Source organism: Notamacropus eugenii, chromosome 6, assembly GCF_028372415.1.
Source record: "Notamacropus eugenii isolate mMacEug1 chromosome 6, mMacEug1.pri_v2, whole genome shotgun sequence".
Taxonomy (NCBI): Eukaryota; Metazoa; Chordata; class Mammalia; order Diprotodontia; family Macropodidae; genus Notamacropus; species Notamacropus eugenii.
Window position 1 is genome coordinate 181,696,184 of NC_092877.1, and position 25,221 is coordinate 181,721,404.

Here is a 25,221-nt window from a genome sequence, read left to right on the forward strand (position 1 = left end):
TGAAAATATAGACATGTAAATATGTGAAGTAAATTTTTTTACTATTCATCTGAAAGACTATTAAGCCTCCTGATGATCTGTTTCTTAGCCAATCGCAATGAAATTTTCTGAATTTCTTTACTCTGCGCACTACTGGCAAGCCTTTTTGTTAAAACTCTAGCCTGATATTCCATGACATGGTGTTCACCACAGTATCAGTTAAAGGCTTAAACTGAGAGCTTCATAGTATGCCATGTACTAGCTGTGTAATAATAGATGTCATTTCTTTGATCCCAAGTTTTCACAACTGTAAGTGATAACAGTTGACCTACACTCACATATGTATTAAACACCTCGCTGTTTCATTTAAGAAATTCCCAAGTATAAAGAGTAACTGAATTCTGCAAGCAATTGGCTTGAAAGACAAATACAAAAATGTTAGTGTCAAGATAGTTCAGGATATTTCTTGGCAGCTAGGTAATGTAGTAGAGTGCTGAGCTGAGGGTCAAAAAGATCTGAGTTTAAATCCTGCCTCAACACACCTACTAGCTGTGTGATTGTGAGCAAGTCAATTGGCCTTAGACTGTCTCAATTCCTCCGTCTGTAAAATGGGGATAATAATAATATCTATCTCTCGGGATCGTTGAGGGAAAAAGGAGATAACATTTGTAGTGCGCTTAGTAAATCTTAAATTATATGTATTACGATACATAACAATACCTATGTAGAGACACAAGCATATTATATAAATACTATCTGCTACCATCATTATCGTCAGTATTATTATATAACTATTCTAATAACACAAGTGAAGAGCTTGGAGATATTACTACTAATACTGCCTCATTTCTCCTACAATGATTTGTGAAGGAAGGCTTTTGAAAAGATTATGAAAGGAACAGATACAATGGACTTCAAGAAACGTGATCTCAGGTATTGGTGCTGCCACTGCTATACTTAAAAAGCAGTTGAAATCTGTCACAACCTCTGGAGAAATTGTGCGACTTGCTATAATTTCTGTGAAAGGAGACATGGAATTGGCAGCATAAGAGCTGATATAATTTGAAAAGTTGGAAGAAAAGGGAAACATCATTATAAATTATGATTTAGAAATTACTCCATGTTCTATTAATACAGCAAAGGTCAGAATTGAGACTTTCAGGATACCAATGTTCTATTAAATGAAAATCAAATTTCTATTGTCCCTCTCTCATGCACTTGCTCTGAAATTCTCAACATCCACTGCAAGTTACTAATCACATTTTCAGAAGATGTTGATGGAGAAGAAATCAACAAACTAGTTCCTTTTCTTTCTTTCTAATCTTTTTTGGGTCATGACCCTAATAGTGATATCATCAGGTGAAAGGACTTGCCCACCTTAGTAATTTTGGGGGTACAACTACAAATCATTTTGGAACTATAAATGGCTGGCCAATTTCACAGCCCCACCACTGCTGTATTAATAGGTTTATCTCCTACATCTCCTTCAGCAACTGCCATTTGCTTTTTTTTCTTCTTTAATACATAATTTGTTACCAATTTAACCTAACTTATTTACAACTAATTTAGTTTTTAAAAGACCTTCAGCATAAAAATATCTGTAGCAATCTGCCAGTTATTCTCTTGTAAACACTTTTACCTTCCCAAAGAATAATATTATATAACAATACTCAGCAAGTATTATTATTATTAGTTCATAGTTATAAAGAACTTTAAGGTTTACAAAGGTTTCCCACAATAAATTTATAAAATAGGCAGTGCTAAGCATTATACTGTTACCAATGAGGAAATTGAGAGTTAGGGGTAATCTGACTTGTCACACAGCTACTAAGTAAAGCTCTAAAATTCAGGTCTCGACTTCAAATTCAGTATGAAATATGAACTGCCAAAAATGCATAATTCTTGTTCTACATCTTAAACTGCCTTGTCATAAACCAGTATAAAAATCCATGGAAACCTTCCATTGGTAAAAGACCTGAGCTCAATCTGATTTTGTTTTTTGGGGAAAGGGAGTATCTTTTTACTGATCTAACTAACAAGTGTGAGGTGGAACCTCCAAGTTGTTTTCATTAGCATTTATTTTATTGTGACTGACTTGGAGCATTTATTTATATTTTATCGATAATTTGGTTTCTTCCCCAAGAACTGTCTGTTCACATCCTTTGTTAATCAAAGACAATTATGTCTATTGCATCAATTCTGATGTGATACTTCTTAATGATGGGTTACCTTATAAAAATAAAGTAAAACAATTTGTTAAGTATAAACCTAAAGTTCTTTTGTTTTCTTGATTTTCTATTCCACAGGCTTTTCAGTTAAAATAATGAAATCTAAGATAATTATCACAAGCAGATGACCAACTATAATAAACAAATATCCAGCACATTTCCAAAAGCCTTTTTAAAAGTCTTCTGGAATATAAATTTCTACTGACTAATTACTTCATAAACTCATCTTCTTAAACTACTGAATGCTCAAACTTAGCAACTGGGCTATTCACCTAATAATGTAAGTCTCTAAATAAGATGCACTTGAATTCTAATAATGTTTTGGAAGCAAACACAGAAATACATACACACATACATGAACTAATTCTTAAGACATCTGGTTTTAGTTTGACCCTGTTAAGACAAAAAGCAAACAAACCTTTACGGTGCTTTCCATCATTTTTCATTTTTTAGGATGTCACTCATTTAAGAATCACTGTACAGGAATTAGATTAAAATCAGCCCCGTAGGAGCAAAATGAAAAATAAGAAGCAGAAAGACTGCTTGGGATTTCCTATTGCCGTTCAATTGTTTTAGTCATATCCCAACTCTTAGGTCACCAGTTGAGATTTTCTTGGCAAAGATACTGGAGTGATTTGACATTTCCTTCTCCACCTCATTTTACAGATGAGGAAACTGAGGCAGAAAGGGATAAGTATCACATATCTAAGTAAGTGTCTGAGGCTGGATTTGAAATCAACTCAAAGTCCTCTGCTCTATCCACTACGCTGCTGCTTGGGATATTGCCCACAAACGCCTAGCAAAAAGGTTAATTAGGGTAGGAAACTGAATGACGAGGATACCTATGATAGCGATAAGGCAAAACTGATAGAACTTAACAAATAATTCAATCAGCTGATGAAGGGAAGGAGAAGTAAAAGGAAAAGGCTAAAGAAGATATAGTCAGAAACTGCTCTAAGTTTACCTACATGAGTGAATGGGAAAAGGTAGTTACCTTTAATAAAGTTAAGAAACTGAAAATAAGAGAAGAAAGTTTATGAAGAGAAATGGTCAGTTTAGGTTTCAAAATGTTGAGCTTTGGGTTATTTCAGTAATAGGCAACTAAACATAAAAATCTGGAGTTTGTAAAATTAGAGGCTATACACTTGGGAGTTCTCTAAATAGAGAGAAAATCTCAAGCTCTAAAAATGGATAAAGAGCATGGTGAAGTTGGAAAGAGCACTAGACACTACTGTCAAGTGGTGTCTAGACACTACTGGGACACTACCACACTGTTGGTGAAGTTATGAACTAATCCAACCATTCTGAAGAGCAGTTTGGAACTATGTCCAAAAAGTAATCAAACTGTGCATACCCTTTGATCTGGCAATACTGCTACTAAATCTGCATCCCAAAGAGATCATAAAAAAGGGAAAAGGACCTACATGAACAAAAACATTTATAGCAGCTCTTCTTGTTGTGGAAAAAAATTGGAAATTGAGGGGATATCTCTATCAATTGGGGAATGACTGAACATTGTGGCATATGAATATAAGGGAATACTATTGTTCTATAAGAAATGGTGAGCACGCAGATTTCAGAAAACCTGGAAAGATGTATACGAACTGATGCTGAGTGAAATAAGCAGAACAGGAGAATGCTGTACAAAGTAATAGCAACACTGTGATGATTAACTATGAATGACTTAGCTCTTCTCAGCAATAAAATAATCAAGAAAATTACAAAGGACTCATAATAGAAAACGCCATCCACATTCACAGAAAAAACTGATGGACTTGGAATGTAGATCAAAACACACTATTTTCACTTTCTTGGTTTTTTTCTTTTTTGATCTGTTTCTTCTTTCACAACGCGACTAATATGGAACTACGTTCTACATGACTGCACATATATCAAATTGTTTACTGTTTTAGGGAGAGGGGAAAAAATTTCAAACTCAATTTTTTTGAAAAATGAATGTTAAAAAAACCCTTTAAAGAGGTATCTTAACAGCTGCAGAACAAGTTATATGCTAGAAAACAAATTTAATGATTAGGTTGTCTTGCTTTTTGTTACCAAAAAAAAAAAAAAGGTTTCTGTTGGGGGAAAGGAGAAATTGAGGAGTCATAGCGATGCAAAAGTATCAATAAAATATTTTTCACAAAAAAAATTTCTCTCTACTATTTTTTTTTACTATTTTTACTATTTACTAAAAAAAAAAAAAAATACTATTTTTTTTAAAAAGAACACTAGATGGAAGTCCAAATTTTGACTCTTATCATTTACTATTAGTGCTACATTGGGCAAAATATGTCACTAATACAAATATAAGTTTCCTTTCTGAAATATCAAAAAAGGAAGACAGGTTAGAAAACTGCTAAAAAAAAGAAAAATCAAACCCTTCAAGCCCTGAGGCTTGAGGGAAAAGGTAATATGCTGAGGTATAGTCTTTGAAAATGCCTTTAAAATCTCATCTAAGGAAAAAGGAAAAGGATAATTAAAGAGGCAAGGATGAGTAAATATTTGTGAAAATTGAAGAAGAGAGTATGTAGAGGAAAAAATGATCCACAGTGTCAAATGCCATAGAGAGATAAAAGAATGAGAACTTAGAAATCACCTCTGGAACTAGAAAGGGACCAAGAAGGGAAAAGCTTAAATAGAACAACCAGACTAGAAGTCAGATCACAACATGAGTAGCAGAGAAAAAGAGGCTGAAAGTGTAAATTACTACTTCACTATAACTGAAAGGAAAAAGAGCAATGGGACAGTAGCTCAAGAAGGTGGTAAGGACAAAGGATTGTTTTCTTCATAACAATATAAAATTTGTAAAATGAAACTGAATGGAAGTTTTGCTTTTTAATTCAGAATATGATGTACAAACTTGATGTAGAAATATCTCCTTTTATTCAAAAGAAAATTTCCATCTCCTTCAATATTTTTTAAAAATGTGAATAATTTTCGTTCCCCTCAAATTAAGGATTTATTACAGTTACAACACCAAAAGAAATCTCAACTATAAAATATGACATTTATGGATATGTTTATTGATAATATCCTTTGTGTTAATTAAATTTTATGACATAAAAATGAGAATCATAAATATATAATTACTATGACAAGTGGGATGTTTTTGGTAACTAAATTCTCAAAACATGGTATCATGGATGATATTGCTCCTTGAAATGTTTTTCAACCACTCATTTTAAAAAATATATTTCTTTTACAAAACCAACAGAAAACAAACAAAACCTCCAATAAATTAGATGTTTAAGATGGTAGTAAAATGTATATCACTCTGCTAAAATGAAGAAAATTTTAATTACCTGTAGACCAAACAATATTATTTTGAGATTCAGATGCTTACTTCAACACAGTATCAAAGACTACTATTAGTCAGTCTTGTTCAGATAAATTACAACCTAATTGCCATATTTTCCAAGGCAAATGGCAAATACAGAAAGGAAGAATGACAGGAAGGAAGGAAGAAAGAAAGAGTAAGTGAATGACTACACTGAGTGAGCCAAAGGTCCGACTGTAAAGGAAGTTATCTCAAGAAGGTCGACGATATAAAGAAAAATCCAATATACACCAAAACATTCATAACAACCCACTGTGAAGTGGGTGCAAAGAACTAAAAGCAAAACAGGTGGCCATTTGCAAAACAAATTGAAGTACATTCATGTAATAGAATATTACAATACTGTTTAAAAACAAAGAATGTGAAGTAAACAGAAACAGAAAAATATGTATGAATTGATCAAAATGAAGTAAGCAGAACCAAGAAAACAATATACAAGATTAAAACAAAGTAAATAGGGAAAAAAAAAGGAAACAGTTTAATGAACAAGCTCAATGCTATATTCTTGTCAAGATTTTGTAATGGTACCTTTCTTTGTATGCCTTAGAGCAGTGGTATTAGAGACCATATAAAGGGACACTAAAAGATTGCTGTGATAAAAATGACTTAAAAACACATGTAAATACTATCTATGTTTTATTGTATCTTTATTTATTTTGTCAAAAATCTCCCAATTACAATTTAATCTGGTTCAGGTTGCACTCAGGAATATCTGGGGCACATATGGAATATGTTTGATACTTCTACCCTATGGGACCAAATGTTTTACTTATAAATATTTAACAGCTCAATAGCTTACAATTTGCCCTTTGCTTTCCTAGAACTAAGTTTCTGTCTTCTCAGTGCTTTCTTACTAAACATAACCAGCGTTGAATGTGGTCCACTTTGAGTCTATGCATATTCCTTCTTGCAACAGAATTACAATTACCATTAATGTTCCAAATTACCACTTTCTCTTCACTCACATATCTATTACTCTTTCATAGAATAGTAATATTAGCCAAAGTTTATTCTGTAATCTTAACACATGCACCATTCAAATTCTAATCTGTGATGTTTCCTACTTTAATGTCATATATTAATAAGAATTACAGGATATTATAAATAAGGAACAAAGCAGAAAACTAGATATGAAATCATTAGGAAATTTTAAAACATACATTAAGTAGTTATGTTAAAGTTTTCTCTTTTCCTTCTCTATTATTTTTTTTAACTCCAGGTCTTGAATATTCCTTTCAAGAGAAGAGAAGGAATACACTGTATTGAATGCAGTAAGTTAAGTTGTATAATCTTTTCAGAAACTTCATGTATTCATCCTAATATTTCATTTAAGCATACTTTATTGAACTAAGCTTTATAAAGAATCTTTATTAAAGTTTTGAATTTGAGTTAAATACAAAATAACTATAAATTTATTTTAACCTATTTCTAACTTAAAGAAAGATTAAAGCAATCCATATTTAATTAAATGTATCTATAGCAACTTAATTCCAAATCTTAACCCAATTTCTCATGATAAGAATGTTATTGAAATTCATGTTCAATGAATGGCAACCTTCTATTCCTCTAAGGCTCTATCCATTATCTTTCATGGGAATGAATACTTTGCTATGACTAATGATGAATAAGATATATAGGAAAATGATACACTTTTTTCATTTAAAAGACTAGTTTCCTTTTTTGTGTGTGCCAAGGTTCATTAAAATCTAAATACAGCTATTCTAAGACATTTTTCTCCCCTAAATCTCAATTCAGGTAGATAAAAATATCTCACATACCATTTAAATCAATTAAGAGATTATAAAGCCATAGATCAAAAGTTCAGAGTATAATGTTTACAAGCATTAAGTACAAATACCTCATGCTTCACAGTAATAAAATATTTTAAATAAAAATAATCATTAAAGTTTAATATCCCGAACAAGTTTCAATGTTAGATTACTATCAAACTGTATTTTAAAGACTTATAAGGCACTTAACAATCATCAGTTACATGTTCTAATGTGCAATTCTTTATTTCCTAGATCATCTTCAAGAAGTCTTATCTCTCTTAACCTAGTTCTAAAGTTAATTTTTACCTGACTTTGTGCAGCACTTCTCACAGGAAATTAGAGCAAAGCCAGTATCACAGCTTTAAGAATATGAATTCTACCACCTACTTTCAGGCAATACTAGAATATTACAATATTCTTACAATAAGTCTGTTTGAGAATTAAGAATTCTTACAATAAGAATCTTACAATAAAACTGTTTTAACTTATTATATTTTGTATTGTACATGCTCTATGAGACTGTTGATTTAGAGCTGGAAAGGAATTTTAGTGGTCACTTTGTCCAATCTCATTTTACAGATGACCAAATGAAGGCTCAGAGAAAAGAGTCACACAAGTATCAGGTAGCAAAGTTAAGCTTTGAATAAATTTATGATTCTTTCAAATGATTCTATTTTCAAGAAAATTTATCTCACTGTACCTAACTGGTGTTTAAAATAACAAAACTACATGACAAACACATCAGCAAATACATCATGTGATTATCTTGTCTTTTGTTAGAGTAAGAAAGCATTATTCCGTTAAATTATAAACACCTTAGTCTAACAGTTTAAAGCTAAATCTTATACCCTGAAAATAAAAATTTGAAAGTGTTCATGAGTCAGTGTTTAATTAAAAAGACAATCATGAATAAATGCCATGTCTGGAATCTTTTTTCTTTAGGCCAAACACTACCTACATAGATGCTCTCCATACAAGCTTAGTAAAAGAATGCAATGATTAAAAGAAATGTGGAAGTAATGTAGTATTATAGAAAGCAATTAGATTTGAAACTGGAGAACCTGGGTTCGAGTTCTGCCTCTGCTACTTACCACTTCTGTAATCCTAGACAAGTCATCTAATCTCTCTGAGTTTTGTTTTCCCTATCAGTAAACTGATAATGCGCTACTATTACCATTATTACTACTACCATTACTACCACTTATAGCAAAAAGCTGTTTTGAAGAAAATATATTTGTAAACTTTAAGGCATTATATAACTTCTATTGTTATATTTTAGATGATTCCTCACTTTCTGAGAAAGTAATAAATTTATTTTAGAGGGAAGTCATATATCACTATTGCACCACCAAGAAAAAAAAGCAAGAAAGGCCTTTAATATGTTGGATAGACTCTCTGTGGCAATTTCCAGAAAAAATATGGGCAAGAGCTGCATGGAATAAAATAAGTAGCCATAGATGAGTTCCAATCTACATTGTGGAAGATAACTCCTACGTTAATGAGATAATTGATCCATTCAACTACTTAAAAATTAATCTAACATCCTCTGTATTTTATCTAAGAACAGCTAACTCAATGAATCATCAGTTTCATGTTCTGGAGACCAAGGAAAACAAAAATAAGTAAAACCAAGCCCAGTTAGTTGTTGATGCTCTCTCTTCTCATAAGTAAATCATCACTTATGTAATCCCAATATGTCAAAGGCTCTAAAGATCTGGCTATTTAAAAGTGCAAATGTAATAGTAAGTACCCCAACATACATGGGGGGCCTGCTTATCATGGGTTCTTAGATCTGCATTCATAAAAGGAAAGGCAACTTTTGAAGGGTTAACAAATCACTTTACTCAAGCACATGAATCATTACTTTAACCAAGCACATATATCATTCACCTAGTTCAGAGGAGTCAGCACCCTGAACGTTAAAGAAAATACAGAGAAATCAAAGATCAACAGTCATAACTTCCTCTGCCTGAATTCAACAGACAGTTGCATCTGTCTGACCATAGCTACCAGAGAGGGAAGCATCAACATCTGGGTTTGGGCCCCCTACCCCCCTCTTAAGTGGCTTCCCAGAGTCTTTGTCTGGCCAAACAAACACTTCCAGTCAGTAAGCCCCAAAATAAAATCTCATCCTCGGAGTATTTATACACTTTGCAGAGCCAGAGGACAAAACCCAGTGTCTCAATAGGAAAAACAAAAGGCACTTGGGACTCTCCTACAAAACAACTCCCCAAGTCATTTCCCTCGATGGGCAGGCCCATCGATGGATGGGTAAGATCTTCTTTAATCACATTATTCAATCAAAAGCATTTTTAGTAAAACAAAAACAGCAAAAAATCGTAACCTGATTTCCATCACAACAAAGAGTTTAATAAATTCAATCATATTTTCTAGTCTTTTCTCAAAAAAGGCTAAATGAGTGATTCTTGAATTCTTAAAGCTCATTTATGAACAGAGTCATGAAATTAAAGAGAGCTCTTGCAAATCTCAGTACAAAGAATGGGTACTCAACTAGCATGACAACAATATTTTCAATCATGTAAGTTGTTTTCTTTAGTTTATTAACATAAAAATACAGTCGATATGAACTAAGATATTTTTAAAGATCAACTATTATTGAATGCCTACTATGTGTCTAGTATTACCAAGTAGAAGGTGCAATTTCATATACATAAAGGCATTCCTTTATTTTCTCTAATAACTCATACATCTGTCTTAGATATAGATGTCAGTAAAATAGATATAAAGGTAGTCAATGGAAAACTTGTTAGTAGTCTCAATCATGTCAGATGATCCCAAGAACATTGAAAGATGTAACCAGAAGGACAACAAGCATATTCAAATTGAAACAAAGTATCTCTCAACACTCCTATAGTGAGAGGTTATCATCAATGACCCTGGAAACACTATATTTGAGTCATGGACTTTAGTAGAAATACCTTAAGAAGTTTGGAAAAGTTGATACCAATGTTTCAATGTTCAATATATCTTACATAATATAAGATGCAGATTTCACAGTGTTCCATCTAATCCAATAAATGTTTTACTCAAACCAGTCTACCTGACTTTCCCCATTAATGACATTCCATCTGAGCTATTTGCAAAAAATACAATAATTTCATATGCTCTGCTCTAAGAGAATGACAAGGAGGACAATTCTATTATATTTACCCAGATATTCTTCTTCCATTTTGATAACCCAGATGCTAGAAAGGAACTGAAAAATTTTAGTAGCTATGAAATAAACAATAATTTCTTTTAAAAACTAAAAATTTACTTTTGAAATCAAAATTTCTCCTTACTATATCTTTCTCTTGCTAAAGAATGTTTTGAGAGTTAAAAATTAGTGTTAGACTTCTGAAGTGGTTTGTTTGCACTGAAATCCAAAGTGTAACATCCAAGTCTTGATGAATGTAGATGCAAAGTCTTCGGGAGGCTATTTGTAGCTGTTGGTTTCTTGAGTGGTGACTTTAAAATGCCTTAAAAGGTAGAGAAATTTTCATTTTTATTATCAAAACAATAAATAGTTAGAACATGTTTTGAAATAAAATTGTTTTTTTAATGTGTTTTTAAAACACAACTTGTCAGATACTATGCTTCTTTTACTTTATGGGGACAGAGATTGAACTATTTTATTCTTACATCATTATCAATGTCCTATGAAATCCTGAATTGAGTTGACAGAAACCTAAAATAATACACAAAATAACTGAAGATGAAAAAAATTAAAGAAAAATACAAAATTATTTAATTAGAAATCAGGCATTTTTAAAGTAATCTATTTCCTTCCATCTAGGACCAGTTTACTATTGATCTAGCTATACAAGTTTTGAATTTCTACCAGAGGTGATGGAACTAAGCATGCACAATGTCTTCTACCTGCAGACTTGATGACTGAGATCTTTGCTAACACAGAGCATGAGTGTGGGCCATTCCCAGCGACATATAAGTCTTGCTTCTTACTGAAGGGCATGCATGACCAGAGGATACTGATTGGTCTCTAGATATCCCTGATGTAGAACTGGATATAGGTTGGAATTACTTAACAGACTTTAAAGACTGACTCCTGTCTCTCCCACTGACACAGATGGTAAACACCCACTTAGACTTTTAAGAATAGTGAGTACTGTCTCTTTTCTTCTCACTCTTTTCCTCTAGTAAACTTAAGATGAAACTCTTCTTCTGACTCAGGAGTGATAGGGAAGGAAGCTATGGCAATGAGACCATGTATTTAAGGATATATATATTTAATATATATATGAGCCTGCAACTATATATTAAATTCCTAGCTGCCTCTTCTGCTTTGTGTTTCTTTCCCTGAGCACAGGAGACAAAGCAGATCTGATATGAATATTCCTACTTCACGCAGCAGTCTGCTGCTACTGAGTCCATGAGAAAAACATGATTACCATCAAGAGGACGCTACAGGTGAAAAGCTGTCACAAAGTTAAAGCAATGTAGCAACAACTAACTTGCCAGAACATATGGACATTGAATTTCTCAGAGTACAGCTTTAGGTGAAATTAAAATATCTAGCTGACAATCCTACAAAATGTTTAAGTTTTACTGTCAACCTTGGGGAAAGGATAATAGGAACTACAGATAAATATTTATTGGTTCAAATGTTTTCCAATGTGTGTTTATGAATCTTATATCTTTTAAGTATTTCTTCCAGGATGGAAGGGAAAAAAACAACAGTCCTGTGGGAGCCTAACACTTTTTAGAAATATTTTTCTTTATACATTCAGAGTTTGTATTTGTTGATAATGTTAAGTTCACAATTTAAAATTTAAAAAGAAAAGAATAAAAATATTACATATTGATCAACTCTGCTAATGGTACTCAAACCACCTAAATCAATAGGTCTGAATAAATCTTTGTGGTGACTTCTGTCCTCTCTTCTCAAAGTAGGAATATGCTAATAAATATTTAACAACCAACTCTTTGGGAAAAAGGAATGTATGTATAACAGACTTTTAATCTGCATTATTCTTTTCATGATTTTAAGTCTAAACAAAATGAACAATTCAAGCCTTGAGTTCCCAGGTCAAGGAGAAAATATTGCAAGTAGCTAGAAAGAAACAATTCGAGTACTATGGATATACAATCAGGACAACACAAGATCTAGCAGCTTCTACGTTAAGATACAGAAAGGCTTGGAATATGATATTCCAGAAAGTCAAAGGAACTAGGATTAAAATCAAGAATCACCTACCCAGCAAAACTGGGTAGAATACTTCAGGGGAAAAAAATGGTCTTTCAATGAAATTGGGGACTTTCAAGCATTCTTTATGAAAAGATCGGAGCTGAATAGAAAATTTGACTTTCAAACACAAGAATCAAGAAAAGCATGAAAAGGTAAACAGGAAAGAAAAATCATAAGGGACTTTCTAAAGTTGAAGTGTTTACATTCCTACATGGAAAGATAATATTTGTATCCCTTGAAACTTTTCTCAGTATTTGGGTAGTTAGAGGGATTATACACACATGCACACATATAGAGACAGAGAGCACAGGATGAGTTGAATAGGAAAGGATGATATCTAAAAAGACAAAATTAAGGGGTAAGTGAGGAATATATTGGGAAGAGAAAGGGAGAAATAGAATTGGGTAAATTATCTCTCATTAAACAGGCAAGAAGAAAGCTTTTTCAATGAAGGAGAAAAGGGGGGAGGTGAGAGGGAAAAAGTGAAGCTTATTCTCATCACATTTGGCTTAAGGAGGGAATAATATGCTCATTCAATCTGTTATGAAAATCTTATCTTACACTACAGCAAAGTAGGGGACAAAGGGATAAGAGGGGTGGGGGGGATGACTGGGTAAATGGGAAGAGGGAGTAATAAGAAGTAAACACTTTTGGGGAGGGACAAGGTCAAAAGAGAGAACAGAATAAATGGGGAGCAGGATAGGATGGAGGGAAATACAGTTAATCTTACACAACATGACTATTATGGAAATCTTTTGCAAAACAACACATATATAGCCTATATTGAATTGTTTACCTTCTTGGTGGGGATGGGTGGGGAGGGAGAGAAGCTGGAATTCAAAGTTTTGGGAATGAACGTTGAGAATTGTTTTTGCATACAACTGGGAAATAAGAAATACAGGTAATGGGGTATAGAAATCTTATCCTACAAGAAAAGAGAGAAGATAGGGATAAGAGAAGGGAGAGGTGTGATAGAAGGGAGGGCAGAATAGGGGAAGGGGTAATCAGAATGGTTGGCATTTTGGGGTGGGAGTGGGGGAGAGATGGGGAGAAAATCTGGACCTCAATTTTGTGGAAATGAATGTTGAAAACTAAAAATAAATAAATAAACATTAAAAATTTTAATTTTTTTTTTAAAAGGATGAGTTCTTCCTGTGTCTCTAGTTTGTAAAAGGTCCCAGGACAGCCTGCCTTCATTCTCTTTCTTACCTGATTTCTGACTTTCTAGATTTCAAAACTATCCCCAGTGTTAGATACTTTCTTCCTCCTTCCATTCTTCCTTTCTCCCCACTTCCCTAACCCCTCAACTGCTTTTCAGCTGTCTTCTGTGTGATGTTATCCACCACTGGAATGTAAGCTCCTTAAGGGCAAGGAATATATTTCTTTTTGCTTATATTTTTATCCCCAGCACTTAGCAGAGTGCCCAGTACGTTGTTTCAGTCTCAGTTTATTGGATCTTACACTGTCTTCTATGGGTCAGCCTATCTCTCAACCATGGCCAGCTTCTGGTTACCTCTTTGTTCAGAGACTGTTTAATTAGCCTTATATAGCTTACCATAGTAATACATGCAGGTAAATACTTAATAAATTGTTTTTCACTACATTAACTGAAAACATTAATCTTTACATACAAGAAATAGAAGAGACCACAGCATTCTTCAAACTTGTATTCCCCGCATCTAGCTCAGTGTCTGGAACACAGTAGGTACTTCATAAATAATTGCTGATCACAAGTGGTTGATAAATAAATGAAGGCAACATTATGCAATGAAAAGAACACTATATTTAGAGTCCAAAGACCTGAGCTCAAATCTTACTTTGCCTGATGGTAATTTTATGATTTTGGATGAATTAACTTGTCCTTTCTGGAGTTCAATTTCTTTATTGTCTTTTACTCGGGGGCTTCTAGGGCCTCTTCCAATTCTAAATGTTTGATCTTACAATGCTACAAATTGGTCTTAAAATAAGTATTTTATATTCATACATGCTGCTTTTGTAAAAGAGGTAAGAAAAGCATTACTTTTAAAATCACTTAATGAATAGTACTTACTAAAATCTCCAGTAAGAAACACTCCTTCTGCTCCTGGAGCCCATTCCTTACAATACAAACCACCATCAGTACATCTATGGACTCCAAATGTCTCATAGCTTTTGGAGAATTTATCAATACCACCTTCACGTTCTTCAATGTTTTTCAAAGTCTGGGTGAAGGATTTATACCTTTGAAAAGAAAGGTTTAAAAAAATATCAGCCAGAGGAATTTGTAACATTCATAACATTCTTCAAGAAAAAGTATTAAATAAGGGCATAATAAAACAATAACATTATGTTCTGTTGGCAGCCTTCAATGGTACACACCAATTTCCCCTTACTCAGATTAAGAAATAACTAGACTCCAGGATATTTAAGTGATCAGTTATTTCAATGGGGCAAAAACAGTGTGATGAAAATATTACTGCTATGAAGGGAATTATTTTTGGATAGTATCATTTAACAACATTTATATTTGGTAAAGGGTCACATAAAGTTGTAAAATATTACCAAAATTTCTGTGGGTTGAAAAAGTTACATTTACTTCATTCAAGTATAGGTTCTCTGAAAGAAATTTAAACAGCTTTATTTGGCAGAGATACATTCTAAAATCCTTAATCTATTATATTCCTTTTCTAGTTTCATTTAACTACCAATGTTTATATTCATAGTTAATAAAATAATCAAACATCACATATTTAACACAAAGGCATTCTATTGAAGGGTGAAAACAATAAAATACCATTTTCCAAAGATGCTACTGAATTTTATTAAAGTGATATATTTGAGCAGGGCCATTTATACAAAGGCACTATCAATCATTTTGATAACTTGAATATCATATGCTTAAAAATAAACTAAACATTCTCAGATTTTTCTGGTTTAGATTTTGTTGTTTTGTTGTTTTTTTTTAATATTTTCATAAGGTAGGGCAGGGTCAAATATCCTATTTATTAAAAATCCAATAGAAATGGAATTGCTCTTTGAGTGTATATACACCATCCTCACAAGGTTAGTAGTGCCAACAGTTTCTACTATAGAAATATATATTCCACTCTGAAATCACCATGGTTCAAAAAGATAAAAGTCTGAGAATATGTTGAACTCATTTTTGCCCTGCCTTCTTCTAACCATAAACATCCCTTATATTTGTTCATAAAAATGGAATAATAAATTTCTAATCTGTGTTAAAACCTCCATAACCTCGAGCACCAAAAACTTAAATAACTGCGTAATAATTAATTCAACACTAAAGGAAGAGTTTATTTTGCATTCAAAGTCTAATTATTCTCTATTTCTTCACCTTTTTGCACAACAAATATAACAGTATTTTTAATATACAGCACAAATTTTAGGTTAACTTCTTAAAAGTAGAGTCAGATAAGAACGATATTATATACAATGACCTTCTGTGGTTTCAATGATGAAACAAACTTCCTGATTCTATAGAGAAGTGATGGTACAAAATACTTCATAAGAGCAGGCGTTTTGCAGTTTTCCAGCAGCTGATCCCCACGCCCCCCACCCCCCCTGCCTCCCCCCACCAGCCTGTGCCTCTGTGCAGCTCTGGGTAGGCAGGTATCTCTTAGTGGCCAAACCTCTATGTGCTTCAGCGTAGCCCTGGGGAAATGCAAAAAAAATCCCACCTGGCCCCAGCACATGCCAGATACTACCACTAGGATACCAATTAAGCTGCCAGAACCCTATGGCCTCCAGCTGCCAGCACCTGACACTCCAGAACACAAAGACAGTTACCTGGCCCCTGCATCCCAGCACAAGAAGCCTGGGATAGTGCTCCCTGTGCTCCAGCAAGAGAGGTCAACTTTAAAAGCCAGTAAATAGGCAAACAAAATGAGCAAAAAGCAGAAAAGAACACTGAGGCTAGAGAATTATTACAAGAACAGAGAAGAATGCATGACCAAACAAGAGATAGAGAACATTATGAAGTGCAAAATGGATGATTTTGATTACATCAAATTGAAAAGTTTTTTGCACAAGCTAAGCCAATGCAACCAAGATTAGAAGGGAAGCAGAAAGCTGGGAAACAATTTTTACAGAAAGTGATTCTGATAAAGGTCTCATTTCTAAAATATATATTGAATTGAGTCAAATTTATAAGACTACAACTTATTCCCTAATTGATAAATGGTCAAAAGATATAAACAGGCAGTTTTCAGTTCAAGAAATTAAAGCTATCTATAGTCATATGAAAAAATGCTCTAAATAACTATTGATTAGAGAAATGTAAAGTAAAACAATTCTAAGGTATCACCTCACACCTATCAGATTAGTTAATATGAAAAAACAAGAAAATTATAAATGTTGGAGAAGATATTAGAAAGTTGGAACTCTAATTTATTCTTGGTGGAGTTGTGAATTGATCCAACCATTCTGGAGACAATTTGGAACTATGCTCAAAGGGCTATTAAGCTGTGCATATAGCCTTTGATCCAGAAATACTACTTTTGGTCTGTATTTCAAAGACATTATAAAAATGGGAAAAGGACCCACACATGCAAAAAATATTTATAATAGCCCTTATTTTGTTGGCCAAGAACTAGAAACTGAAGGGAGGTCCATCAATTAGGGAATGGCTGAACAACTTGTAGTATATGAATGTAAGGGAATACTAGTATTGTTCCATAAGAAATGATGAGCAGGCGGACTTCAGAGAAACCTGGAAAGACTTGCATGAATTGATGCTGAATGAAGTGAGAAGAGCAAGGAAAACACTGTACACAGTAACAGCAACACAGTGCAATGATCAACAGCAATGCAATGAACTAAGACAATTCCAAAAGACTCATGATCCACATGTGGAACTGCGATCCACAACCAGAGAAAGAACTACGGAGTCTGAATGCAGATTGAAGCATATTTTCTTTTTTTTTCCTTTGATTTTTTCTTTCTCGTGGTTTATCCCTTTGGTTCTAAGTCTTCTTTACAACACGACTAATGTGGAAACACCTTTAATATTAATATTTAATGTTAATATTAATATTTAACATGTATATTCTATATCAGATTACATGCCATCTTGGGAAGGAGAGAGGGGGGAGAGGGGGAAAATACTAAAAATCTTTTAAAAGTAAATGTTAAAAACGAAAACTAAATATGTATTTTTAAAGAACTTCATAAACTGAAATATTGTTCCTGTGATGGTTTATTTCAACTACTTAATTTGTTCTTATGATTACATAGTAAGATTCTATAGAAGAAAGAAAGACATGTCAGGGGCATGAAAACAATAAAGATTTAATAAAATAAAAATGAATGTGTCAATTTAAACTAAATGCAGTCAAAACCATATTTTTTCAGTGATTATTATTTTCTTTTGGAGTAAATTCCACCATTTTCGTCATCTAATTTAAAAGTAACTTAAATCAAATTAATTTTATAAGAATTAAAATAATCACAAGGAAAAAAATCTCAATAATTTTATATGATTATATAGAATAGTTTTCTGATTAGCATATGTTGTGTGACTGACCACTTCTAATTCCTCCTCCTAGAATATTTAAATTAACATAGAAAAAAAAGCACATAAAAGAGGACTAAAGGAAGATAATGAACAATATTACCAGATAAACTAAATGACTTCATTAGGTGTCTTAAAAGAAAAAAAAAAAAACACTTGGATCCTGAAACCAAGTATTAAGATTTTAAATAATCTTTAAATGAAAGGTATCTTACACACTATATATCAAAACCAATAATATTAAGTGATTGTCATTATGAAGGCCTAAGGTCCAGTATTACAAACTGTTATTAGAATTTGCAGTGAATTATTTGGTCTTTTTAATCTCTGCGTATTTGATGGAATAATGATCTTTAAATCAAAATGTTCCTTATCTCCTTGTTCCTTGCCAGATTCTTACAAATATGCCCAGAACTGCTCCATTCACAAGAAATGTCCACATGATCCTGACCTCCCTTTAAGCTATTATGCTATTTATATCATCTCTTTGATGGAGTTCTAGTTGATTACTGTATGAATAAGAGATTCTTAATACAGCAATGTCATGATTTCTTAGAAAGTTATTTTACTGCAAGTATAAGTGATAACTATGGCTCCCATTTATATAACATTTTAAGTTTTGTAAACTGCTTTACAAATGTTATTTTACCCTCAAAACAACTCTGTTACACAGATGCTAGTATCATTCCCATTTTACAGATGAAGAAACTTAAGAAGAAGTTAAGATGACACAGTTGCTAAATGTAGGCTAGAATTTAACTCAAGTCTTCTTGTCCCTAGGTCCAAAACTCATATCAACTATTCCACTGAACTACCATGCCATAATCTGTTCATTCATTTCCTAACTGACACACCCATCCTTAGATTTTAGTTTCTGCTACAACAAAAAGTGCTGCTGTGAATATTTTTATACATGAGAGCCATGTCTATCACTGACCTCCTTGGAATACATGTCTAACAGAGATATCACTAAGTCAAAAAGTATGCACTGTTTAACAACTTTTGAGATAGCTTCAAATTACTTTCTTAGATGATGAGACAAATTCACAAAGCCAACAGTAAATGTCTGTCCTCCAAAACAGCTCTTACAACAATTCTTATTTTCCACTTTTGTCATCTTTGTCAATTTGTTATAAGGTAGAACATTGAAGGTATTTAATTTTTCTCTAATTATTAGCAATGAAGCATTTTTATATGGTTTTTGCTAGAGTAGATTTCTTTCTTTCAGATTTGAATGTTTGTGTCCTATGGCCATCTATCTACAGGGGAATGGCTCTTGTTTTTATATATTTTCCTTATATATCTTGAATGAGACTACTATCAGAGAACTCTGTTCCAAAGATTTTTCTCCAGTTACCTGGTTCCTTACTAATTCTAAGTGCATTGATTTCAATTTAAAATTCTGAATTTTATGTAATCAAGTGTCCATTTTGTCTCCTGTGATTATCCTTCACATTATCCTAACTCTTCCACAATTAGCAGTTATAAAAAGTATTTCCCTCTCTATCCTTCTAAATTATGGCATGTATCAATTTAGAGTTGATAGTGGAATGTTGTCTGAAATACTGATCAAAACCTAATCAATGCCACAACTGCTTTCCAGTTTTCCCAACAGTTTTTGTCAAAAAGTGAAAAGTTAATTGTAGGTAAAGTCTTTGGGTTTATAAAATACTATCTCCTTCCTTGATCAACTTTTCTATTTCTTTTAGCCAGTATGCAATGGATTTGAAGACTATTTTTGCACTGGTACTGCAAAGTTCCCTTTTTTTTCCACTACTTTTTCATTATTTTTCTTGAGATTCCTGACCTTTAGTTTCTCTGACTTTTTTTGACTATTTTTCTACCTCTATTAAGAAACCCATTAGTATAACTAACACTGAGCAAGTAAACTAAGTGGTATTGTCATTTATGTTGTATTTTCATACCTGAATCATGAGAAATTAGAAAAACGTAAATAATCATGTGGATTTTTTTCCCTGTAAAGTTTTATAGCCATATTCGTATAACTCTGGTATGTCACTGAAGAAGTACTTAAGCATCTTAGATATTTTATAATTATATTGAAAAAAATTTTCTCCCTCTCCCTGCTGGATCATGATCTACAGAAAGAGTGCTAATTTATATGGGCTTATTTTTTATCCTGTTATTTTGCTGCAGGTATTATTTCAATTAATTTTAGTTGACTCTCTTGAGTTCTTTAAGTAAATCATCATGATCTGAAAAATTGTCAATTTCCTCTTTGTGTATGCTTATTCCTTTAACGTAATTTTTGTTTCATTATTAATGCTTCCATTTCTAAAATTACATCAAATACTAGTAATTACAATATATCTCCTTGGTTTACTCCTGATCTTAATAAAAAAGTCTCCAACTGAGACCTCTGGTTCACTTGAGCAATAAGATGGTAAACTATACATTTTCTCTGATGCTCAAGACTTCTTAAATCTCTCCAAAACAAAAATTATACAGCAAAGGTAAAGCAACTTCCACTGTCTCCAAGGTCTAGAATATCCAGCATGAAAAAAAAAAAGGTAATTTTAGAAGAAAAGAAAAAACACACACAAATCCCAGGAACTACTGTTTACTAAGCCTAAGCTCAAATAACATCCTTCCCTCCATCTCCCATACTTATCTATACTAGCAGATCCAAGGAGCAGACACAGGCTTACATCAAAACCCACCCCTGGTTCCCCGTCTTGACTCCTTCTTTATGTGCCATAGGGACCATGGCTCCACAAGTTTGCTCTGGTGCCAAGTTAGAGAACTGAGGAATAGAGGAAAAGAAATGGAATACCATTTGAGTTTGAGGATGGGAAAGGGGAGGAGGGGAGGAGCTATGCTGCACTCCACTGAGCCTCAGGAAAAGAACACCAGCATTCAGCTAGGACTAGTTTGGACCATCCAAAAGTCAGTTGGGACAAAGACCTAGATAGGTAAACCATGAACTGCCCGGAGTGGGAAAAGATTAAGGCACTTTGAGATGTAGCCTCCAAGGAAACCATAATCAGAAGGGAGGAAGTCAGATAGTGATAAGGAAAATATGAGGGGGAAAAAATCTGTAATATCAAAAATTTCAGTAAGATGAAATCTCAAAGACCTTGAACATAAAGCAACAGGAAAAACAGTAATAACAGGAAATGGCTTCAGCCTTCTATGAATTAGTACAGTTCAAAAATTCATTAGACACAGGACCCTGTAAAATGTGAGGACAATACGGAACCGCAAATGAGAACAGGATCTGTCAAGGCCTCTAACTTTTCTCCATTACACATAATTCTGACTCTTCAATTTGGACTGATACTGCTTGCCACATTAAGTTAAATTCCATTTAGTCCTGTGCTTTTTAAAAAGTTTAATAGAAATGAGTGTTGTATCTGTTGAAATAATCATATGGCTTTCTCATTTTGTTATTAACATTGACACTAGACTGTCTTTTTGGACAATCCTTTATCTGTTGTGCAGTTACTCTGCTTCTTGGATGTCTCTGGACTGATAGTGTTTCTTCACAGAGTGACAAGGATTCTGATTTCCCTAAATCCTTAGTCTCTCTCCCTGCCAAGCTCACACTTTGCCCTCCCCATTCCCACTCTTGGATGGGGTAGACAGGTTCTGTCTAGTGATGATTCTGATTTCCTGTACTTGCTTCTGCTGCTGGCTTCAACATCCTCCAACATATCTATACTAAGAGCACTTATCAGTATCAGTCCCAGCATAGTCCAGGGGCAGCACTGTGTTCTTCAGATCCTCCCTTCAGGGTTTCTGGTTCAGAATGCAAAAAGTCTTCAGGTGAACCTGAGGCATCCCCATCAGAATGCTCTGACTTCTGTCATGGTCTGAGCACTGTGAGTTTCTGTATGTATCTCTCCCCACTATCCATCCTTGTCAGAACACTTAAGAGTTTTCAGTCACCCAGGAACAGAAAAAATATCAACAACTGTTGATGCATAGGTCAATTTTCTCATCTTTAAAAAATCTTTATAAAAATGTTCCAAATCTGTATCAAAGACATTCTTAATGAAAACATGAAAAGAGACCAGGCTCGTGTTCCCTAATTATTTCCTATAGATCATTTCTTTATTGTAAAAAACAAATGACTAAGAGAGAAATCACAAAAGTGCATTTGACTCATCTGGATAAAACGTATTCATCACAACACAGTCAAAAGCAAGTAAACATTTGAATGCCCTCTAAAACCTTTCCCATTTTCTCTAATATGTTTCAAAAATATGGATGAAATATTAACAAAGTTATGCATGTTTATATTCGTTTAGAAAATATAAAATGATTGGGAAAAGTGTTCCATCTTTAGAATTAGCTCATAAAGGCAGCAGGCCAATAAATTGTCTCCTCAAAGATTTAGATACATGAAGTGTGATACTTAAACAGTACCACAATAGAAACCCACTACGCAAAGATTGTATTTATACAAAAGATAAATTTGTATACCAGGATCACCATTACTTTATACAAGGACTCAGAATTCCTCTAACGTGAAAATTCCTTTAGTGCATTTAAAATGTAATTTCCATGTGACTTATTTATATGTTAAGTGCCCTTATAAGCACTCTATTGACACCTCTGTTTTAAATATACAAAATTTATACATAAAGTCAAAGAGTAATATAAGAAAGCAACTAGCAAACGCTAACTGGATAGCAATAACAATAATAATAAAATTAAGAAAGAGAAAGCACAAAAAAAATGGGAATATTACCTGCAGGGAGCAAGACTTCAGTTAGGCAGAAAAGGGAAAGAAGGTATTTTTGAAATTGAAACATCCAGATTTATGAGTGTAAGTAAAAGGACTATTAGAACAAAGGGAGTACATCTCACTAGGCTAACAACAGATGGTTTGTATGGAGAATAGCAGAGGATAACACCAGAATGGAAGTGAAGAACTTGGTTATACGGACTTTTTGAATGTTCAAATAAAAAAATCTAAATTTGCTCCCTCCTATAAGACATATGATGTGATTGAAGGGGTTTTTATTTTGTTTTGTATAACAAATCTTGCTTCACTATATAGTGATATGCCAAATACAAGATTTAGAGAAAGATCAGGTACCCACACATTTTCAGAAACACAGTTATCACATAAATCAAGAGACTCAAAATAGAGGCTAAACCTCTGATTATTCGTCAATGTATTTTTTTCTAAAAGAAAAAGAAAAAAAAAAACAATTACAGAGAAGCACCATCTTATTTGTGCCCAAAGCTGCTGAAACATTCAGTCAGATTTCTTCCTAAAAATCAGTAGACGAAGACTGTGTTAGCTCATGTTTCATATTACACAAGAGAAAATAAACTGAAAGGTCAGCTGAACAGTTACAGCAATGCCCTTTTCCAAGGTAATCAGCGGAGCATGTAGCAAAGACGTGAACATAAGCGTGACTAGAAAGACAGAAGCTGATAAAGAGGCATGCTTCCAAAAGTGCATGAAAAACATTCTACACCTCTAATATTGACTAGGTAGACCATCCTGAAAGTTTTACCTTTAATAAATCTGATTTATTACATTAAATGAAATTTTGTTCCTATTAAAGTCAGGCTTTCATATAACCAAAACACTTCAGAATATCTAATATCTATCATTAATCAATCATTTAACTAGAACTTACCTAAGTAATACAGTTAAATTGTTTGGAATCCAGACAAGAGAGTCATTAAAATGAATTTCAAGTTCAGTATTATAAAATTATTCTAATCACTAGATCCATTTAAAATTTAAAAGAATTTGACATCAAAAACTACAATGTCCTTAGAAGGACCATAATAGGGAGAATATTAAGTAAGAATGTCTGGTTTAAATTATCTCCCCAAAATTAAGTCAGTAAGTCATTTGTCTAATCAAATTTAGGAATGAAAAGAAACTTAAGAAATCACCTAAAACAATTCCGTTTTGTAAGCAACTAAGGCTTAGTGCCCTTTTTGTCGAAGAGTACATTAGGTAATAAATTACAAGAAGAAATAAAAGTTTAAAAATTAAGGAGACTAAAAGAAGTACGTTAGACTATCTGGTTAACCAGAGGATACATAATATACAGACCTCCAAATTAAATTGATCATATTTTCTGTATTGGTTGCACAATTCTTTATTATTGCACAAATTCACCAGGTAAATTCCTTAATCTACTACTTCACTTTTAATTGTCATTTTCGCAAGATATTATTATTTAGTATTATCAATAATAAGACTAACCTAGTTTTAAAAACCATGGGGGGGAAAACCCTTAGAACTCTAAAAACCTCATTCAAGTTTGAATTTTAATTTATTTTTTATGCTGTTACATATAACAAAAGAACATAAAGTCCTCCTGGAAGAGAGAAAATTTTTAATTAAAACATAGAAAAATAAGATTTAATTCAATGATTTAAACAGAATGGATTAGTTAGATTAAGACTCAGGAAGGCTATTCCCACTCCATTTAATTTCAGTTTGGCCCAACAGAAAACACATTACTGAAATAGATTTTATTCAATCACCATCAATGAATGTAAGACCATCTGTTTCTTTTCAAATGTAGACTAAAAATGTGTTGTTATTTTTCCAAAATTAGTCACAGTATGTCTCTTCCAAGATAATATTTTAAAAATCATGGAGAAAAAAGGGCAAAAGAGAATTATGTTTAACCTCTGATAGTAAGCTGACTAATGTTCAAAACCTCTTCAATTTTTTAATCATTCATGATTTCTTCCAAATTTCTATGTGTGAACAAAAGCATGTATGAAAAAAAATTTTAATAACATTGAACTCTGCACCAAATACATATTTTTTAAAAGGACTCACTATTTCACTTTGTCTCCTTCTCTGCTAATTAAAATGTACCATTATAACCAGTTTTATAGTACTTGATACCTAAATGATATGGAGAAGGCAGAGTAAAATAAAAATCCTAGATGACACAAAGGAGGCACAGCACAGTAAAATACAAAATTTCATTGGTTGACGGACCTATACCTAGGTGTTCCCTACATGGGCCAGTAAACAGGCCAGAAAATGGTCACAGGATATTTATGCAAGGCAAGGGACATCCAATGGCCAAATAAAGGCTCATATGTCCATTGGCCAAGTGTCCGTAGGCCATTTCCCCATAACGGGCAAGAGAAGAGACAAAAATAAGGTGGGAGACTTTCTATTATCATATCATTAGGTCATCTCCACCATGCTAGGCTTGGTCATTTACTTGAAA

The 25,221-nt window shown here is 33.1% G+C and overlaps 1 protein-coding gene across 3 annotated transcripts in view; it reads right to left on the minus strand.

Annotated features, from left to right (window-relative positions):
- GBE1 (1,4-alpha-glucan branching enzyme 1) overlaps nt 1–25,221 on the minus strand; it is a 290,724-nt gene that overhangs the window by 216,800 nt on the left and 48,703 nt on the right. For all 3 annotated transcript variants that reach the window (XM_072621635.1, XM_072621634.1, XM_072621636.1), the window contains exon 2: nt 14,573–14,742. In XM_072621635.1, the coding sequence (XP_072477736.1) occupies nt 14,573–14,742 (170 nt within the window). The remainder of the gene's footprint in view (nt 1–14,572; nt 14,743–25,221) is intronic.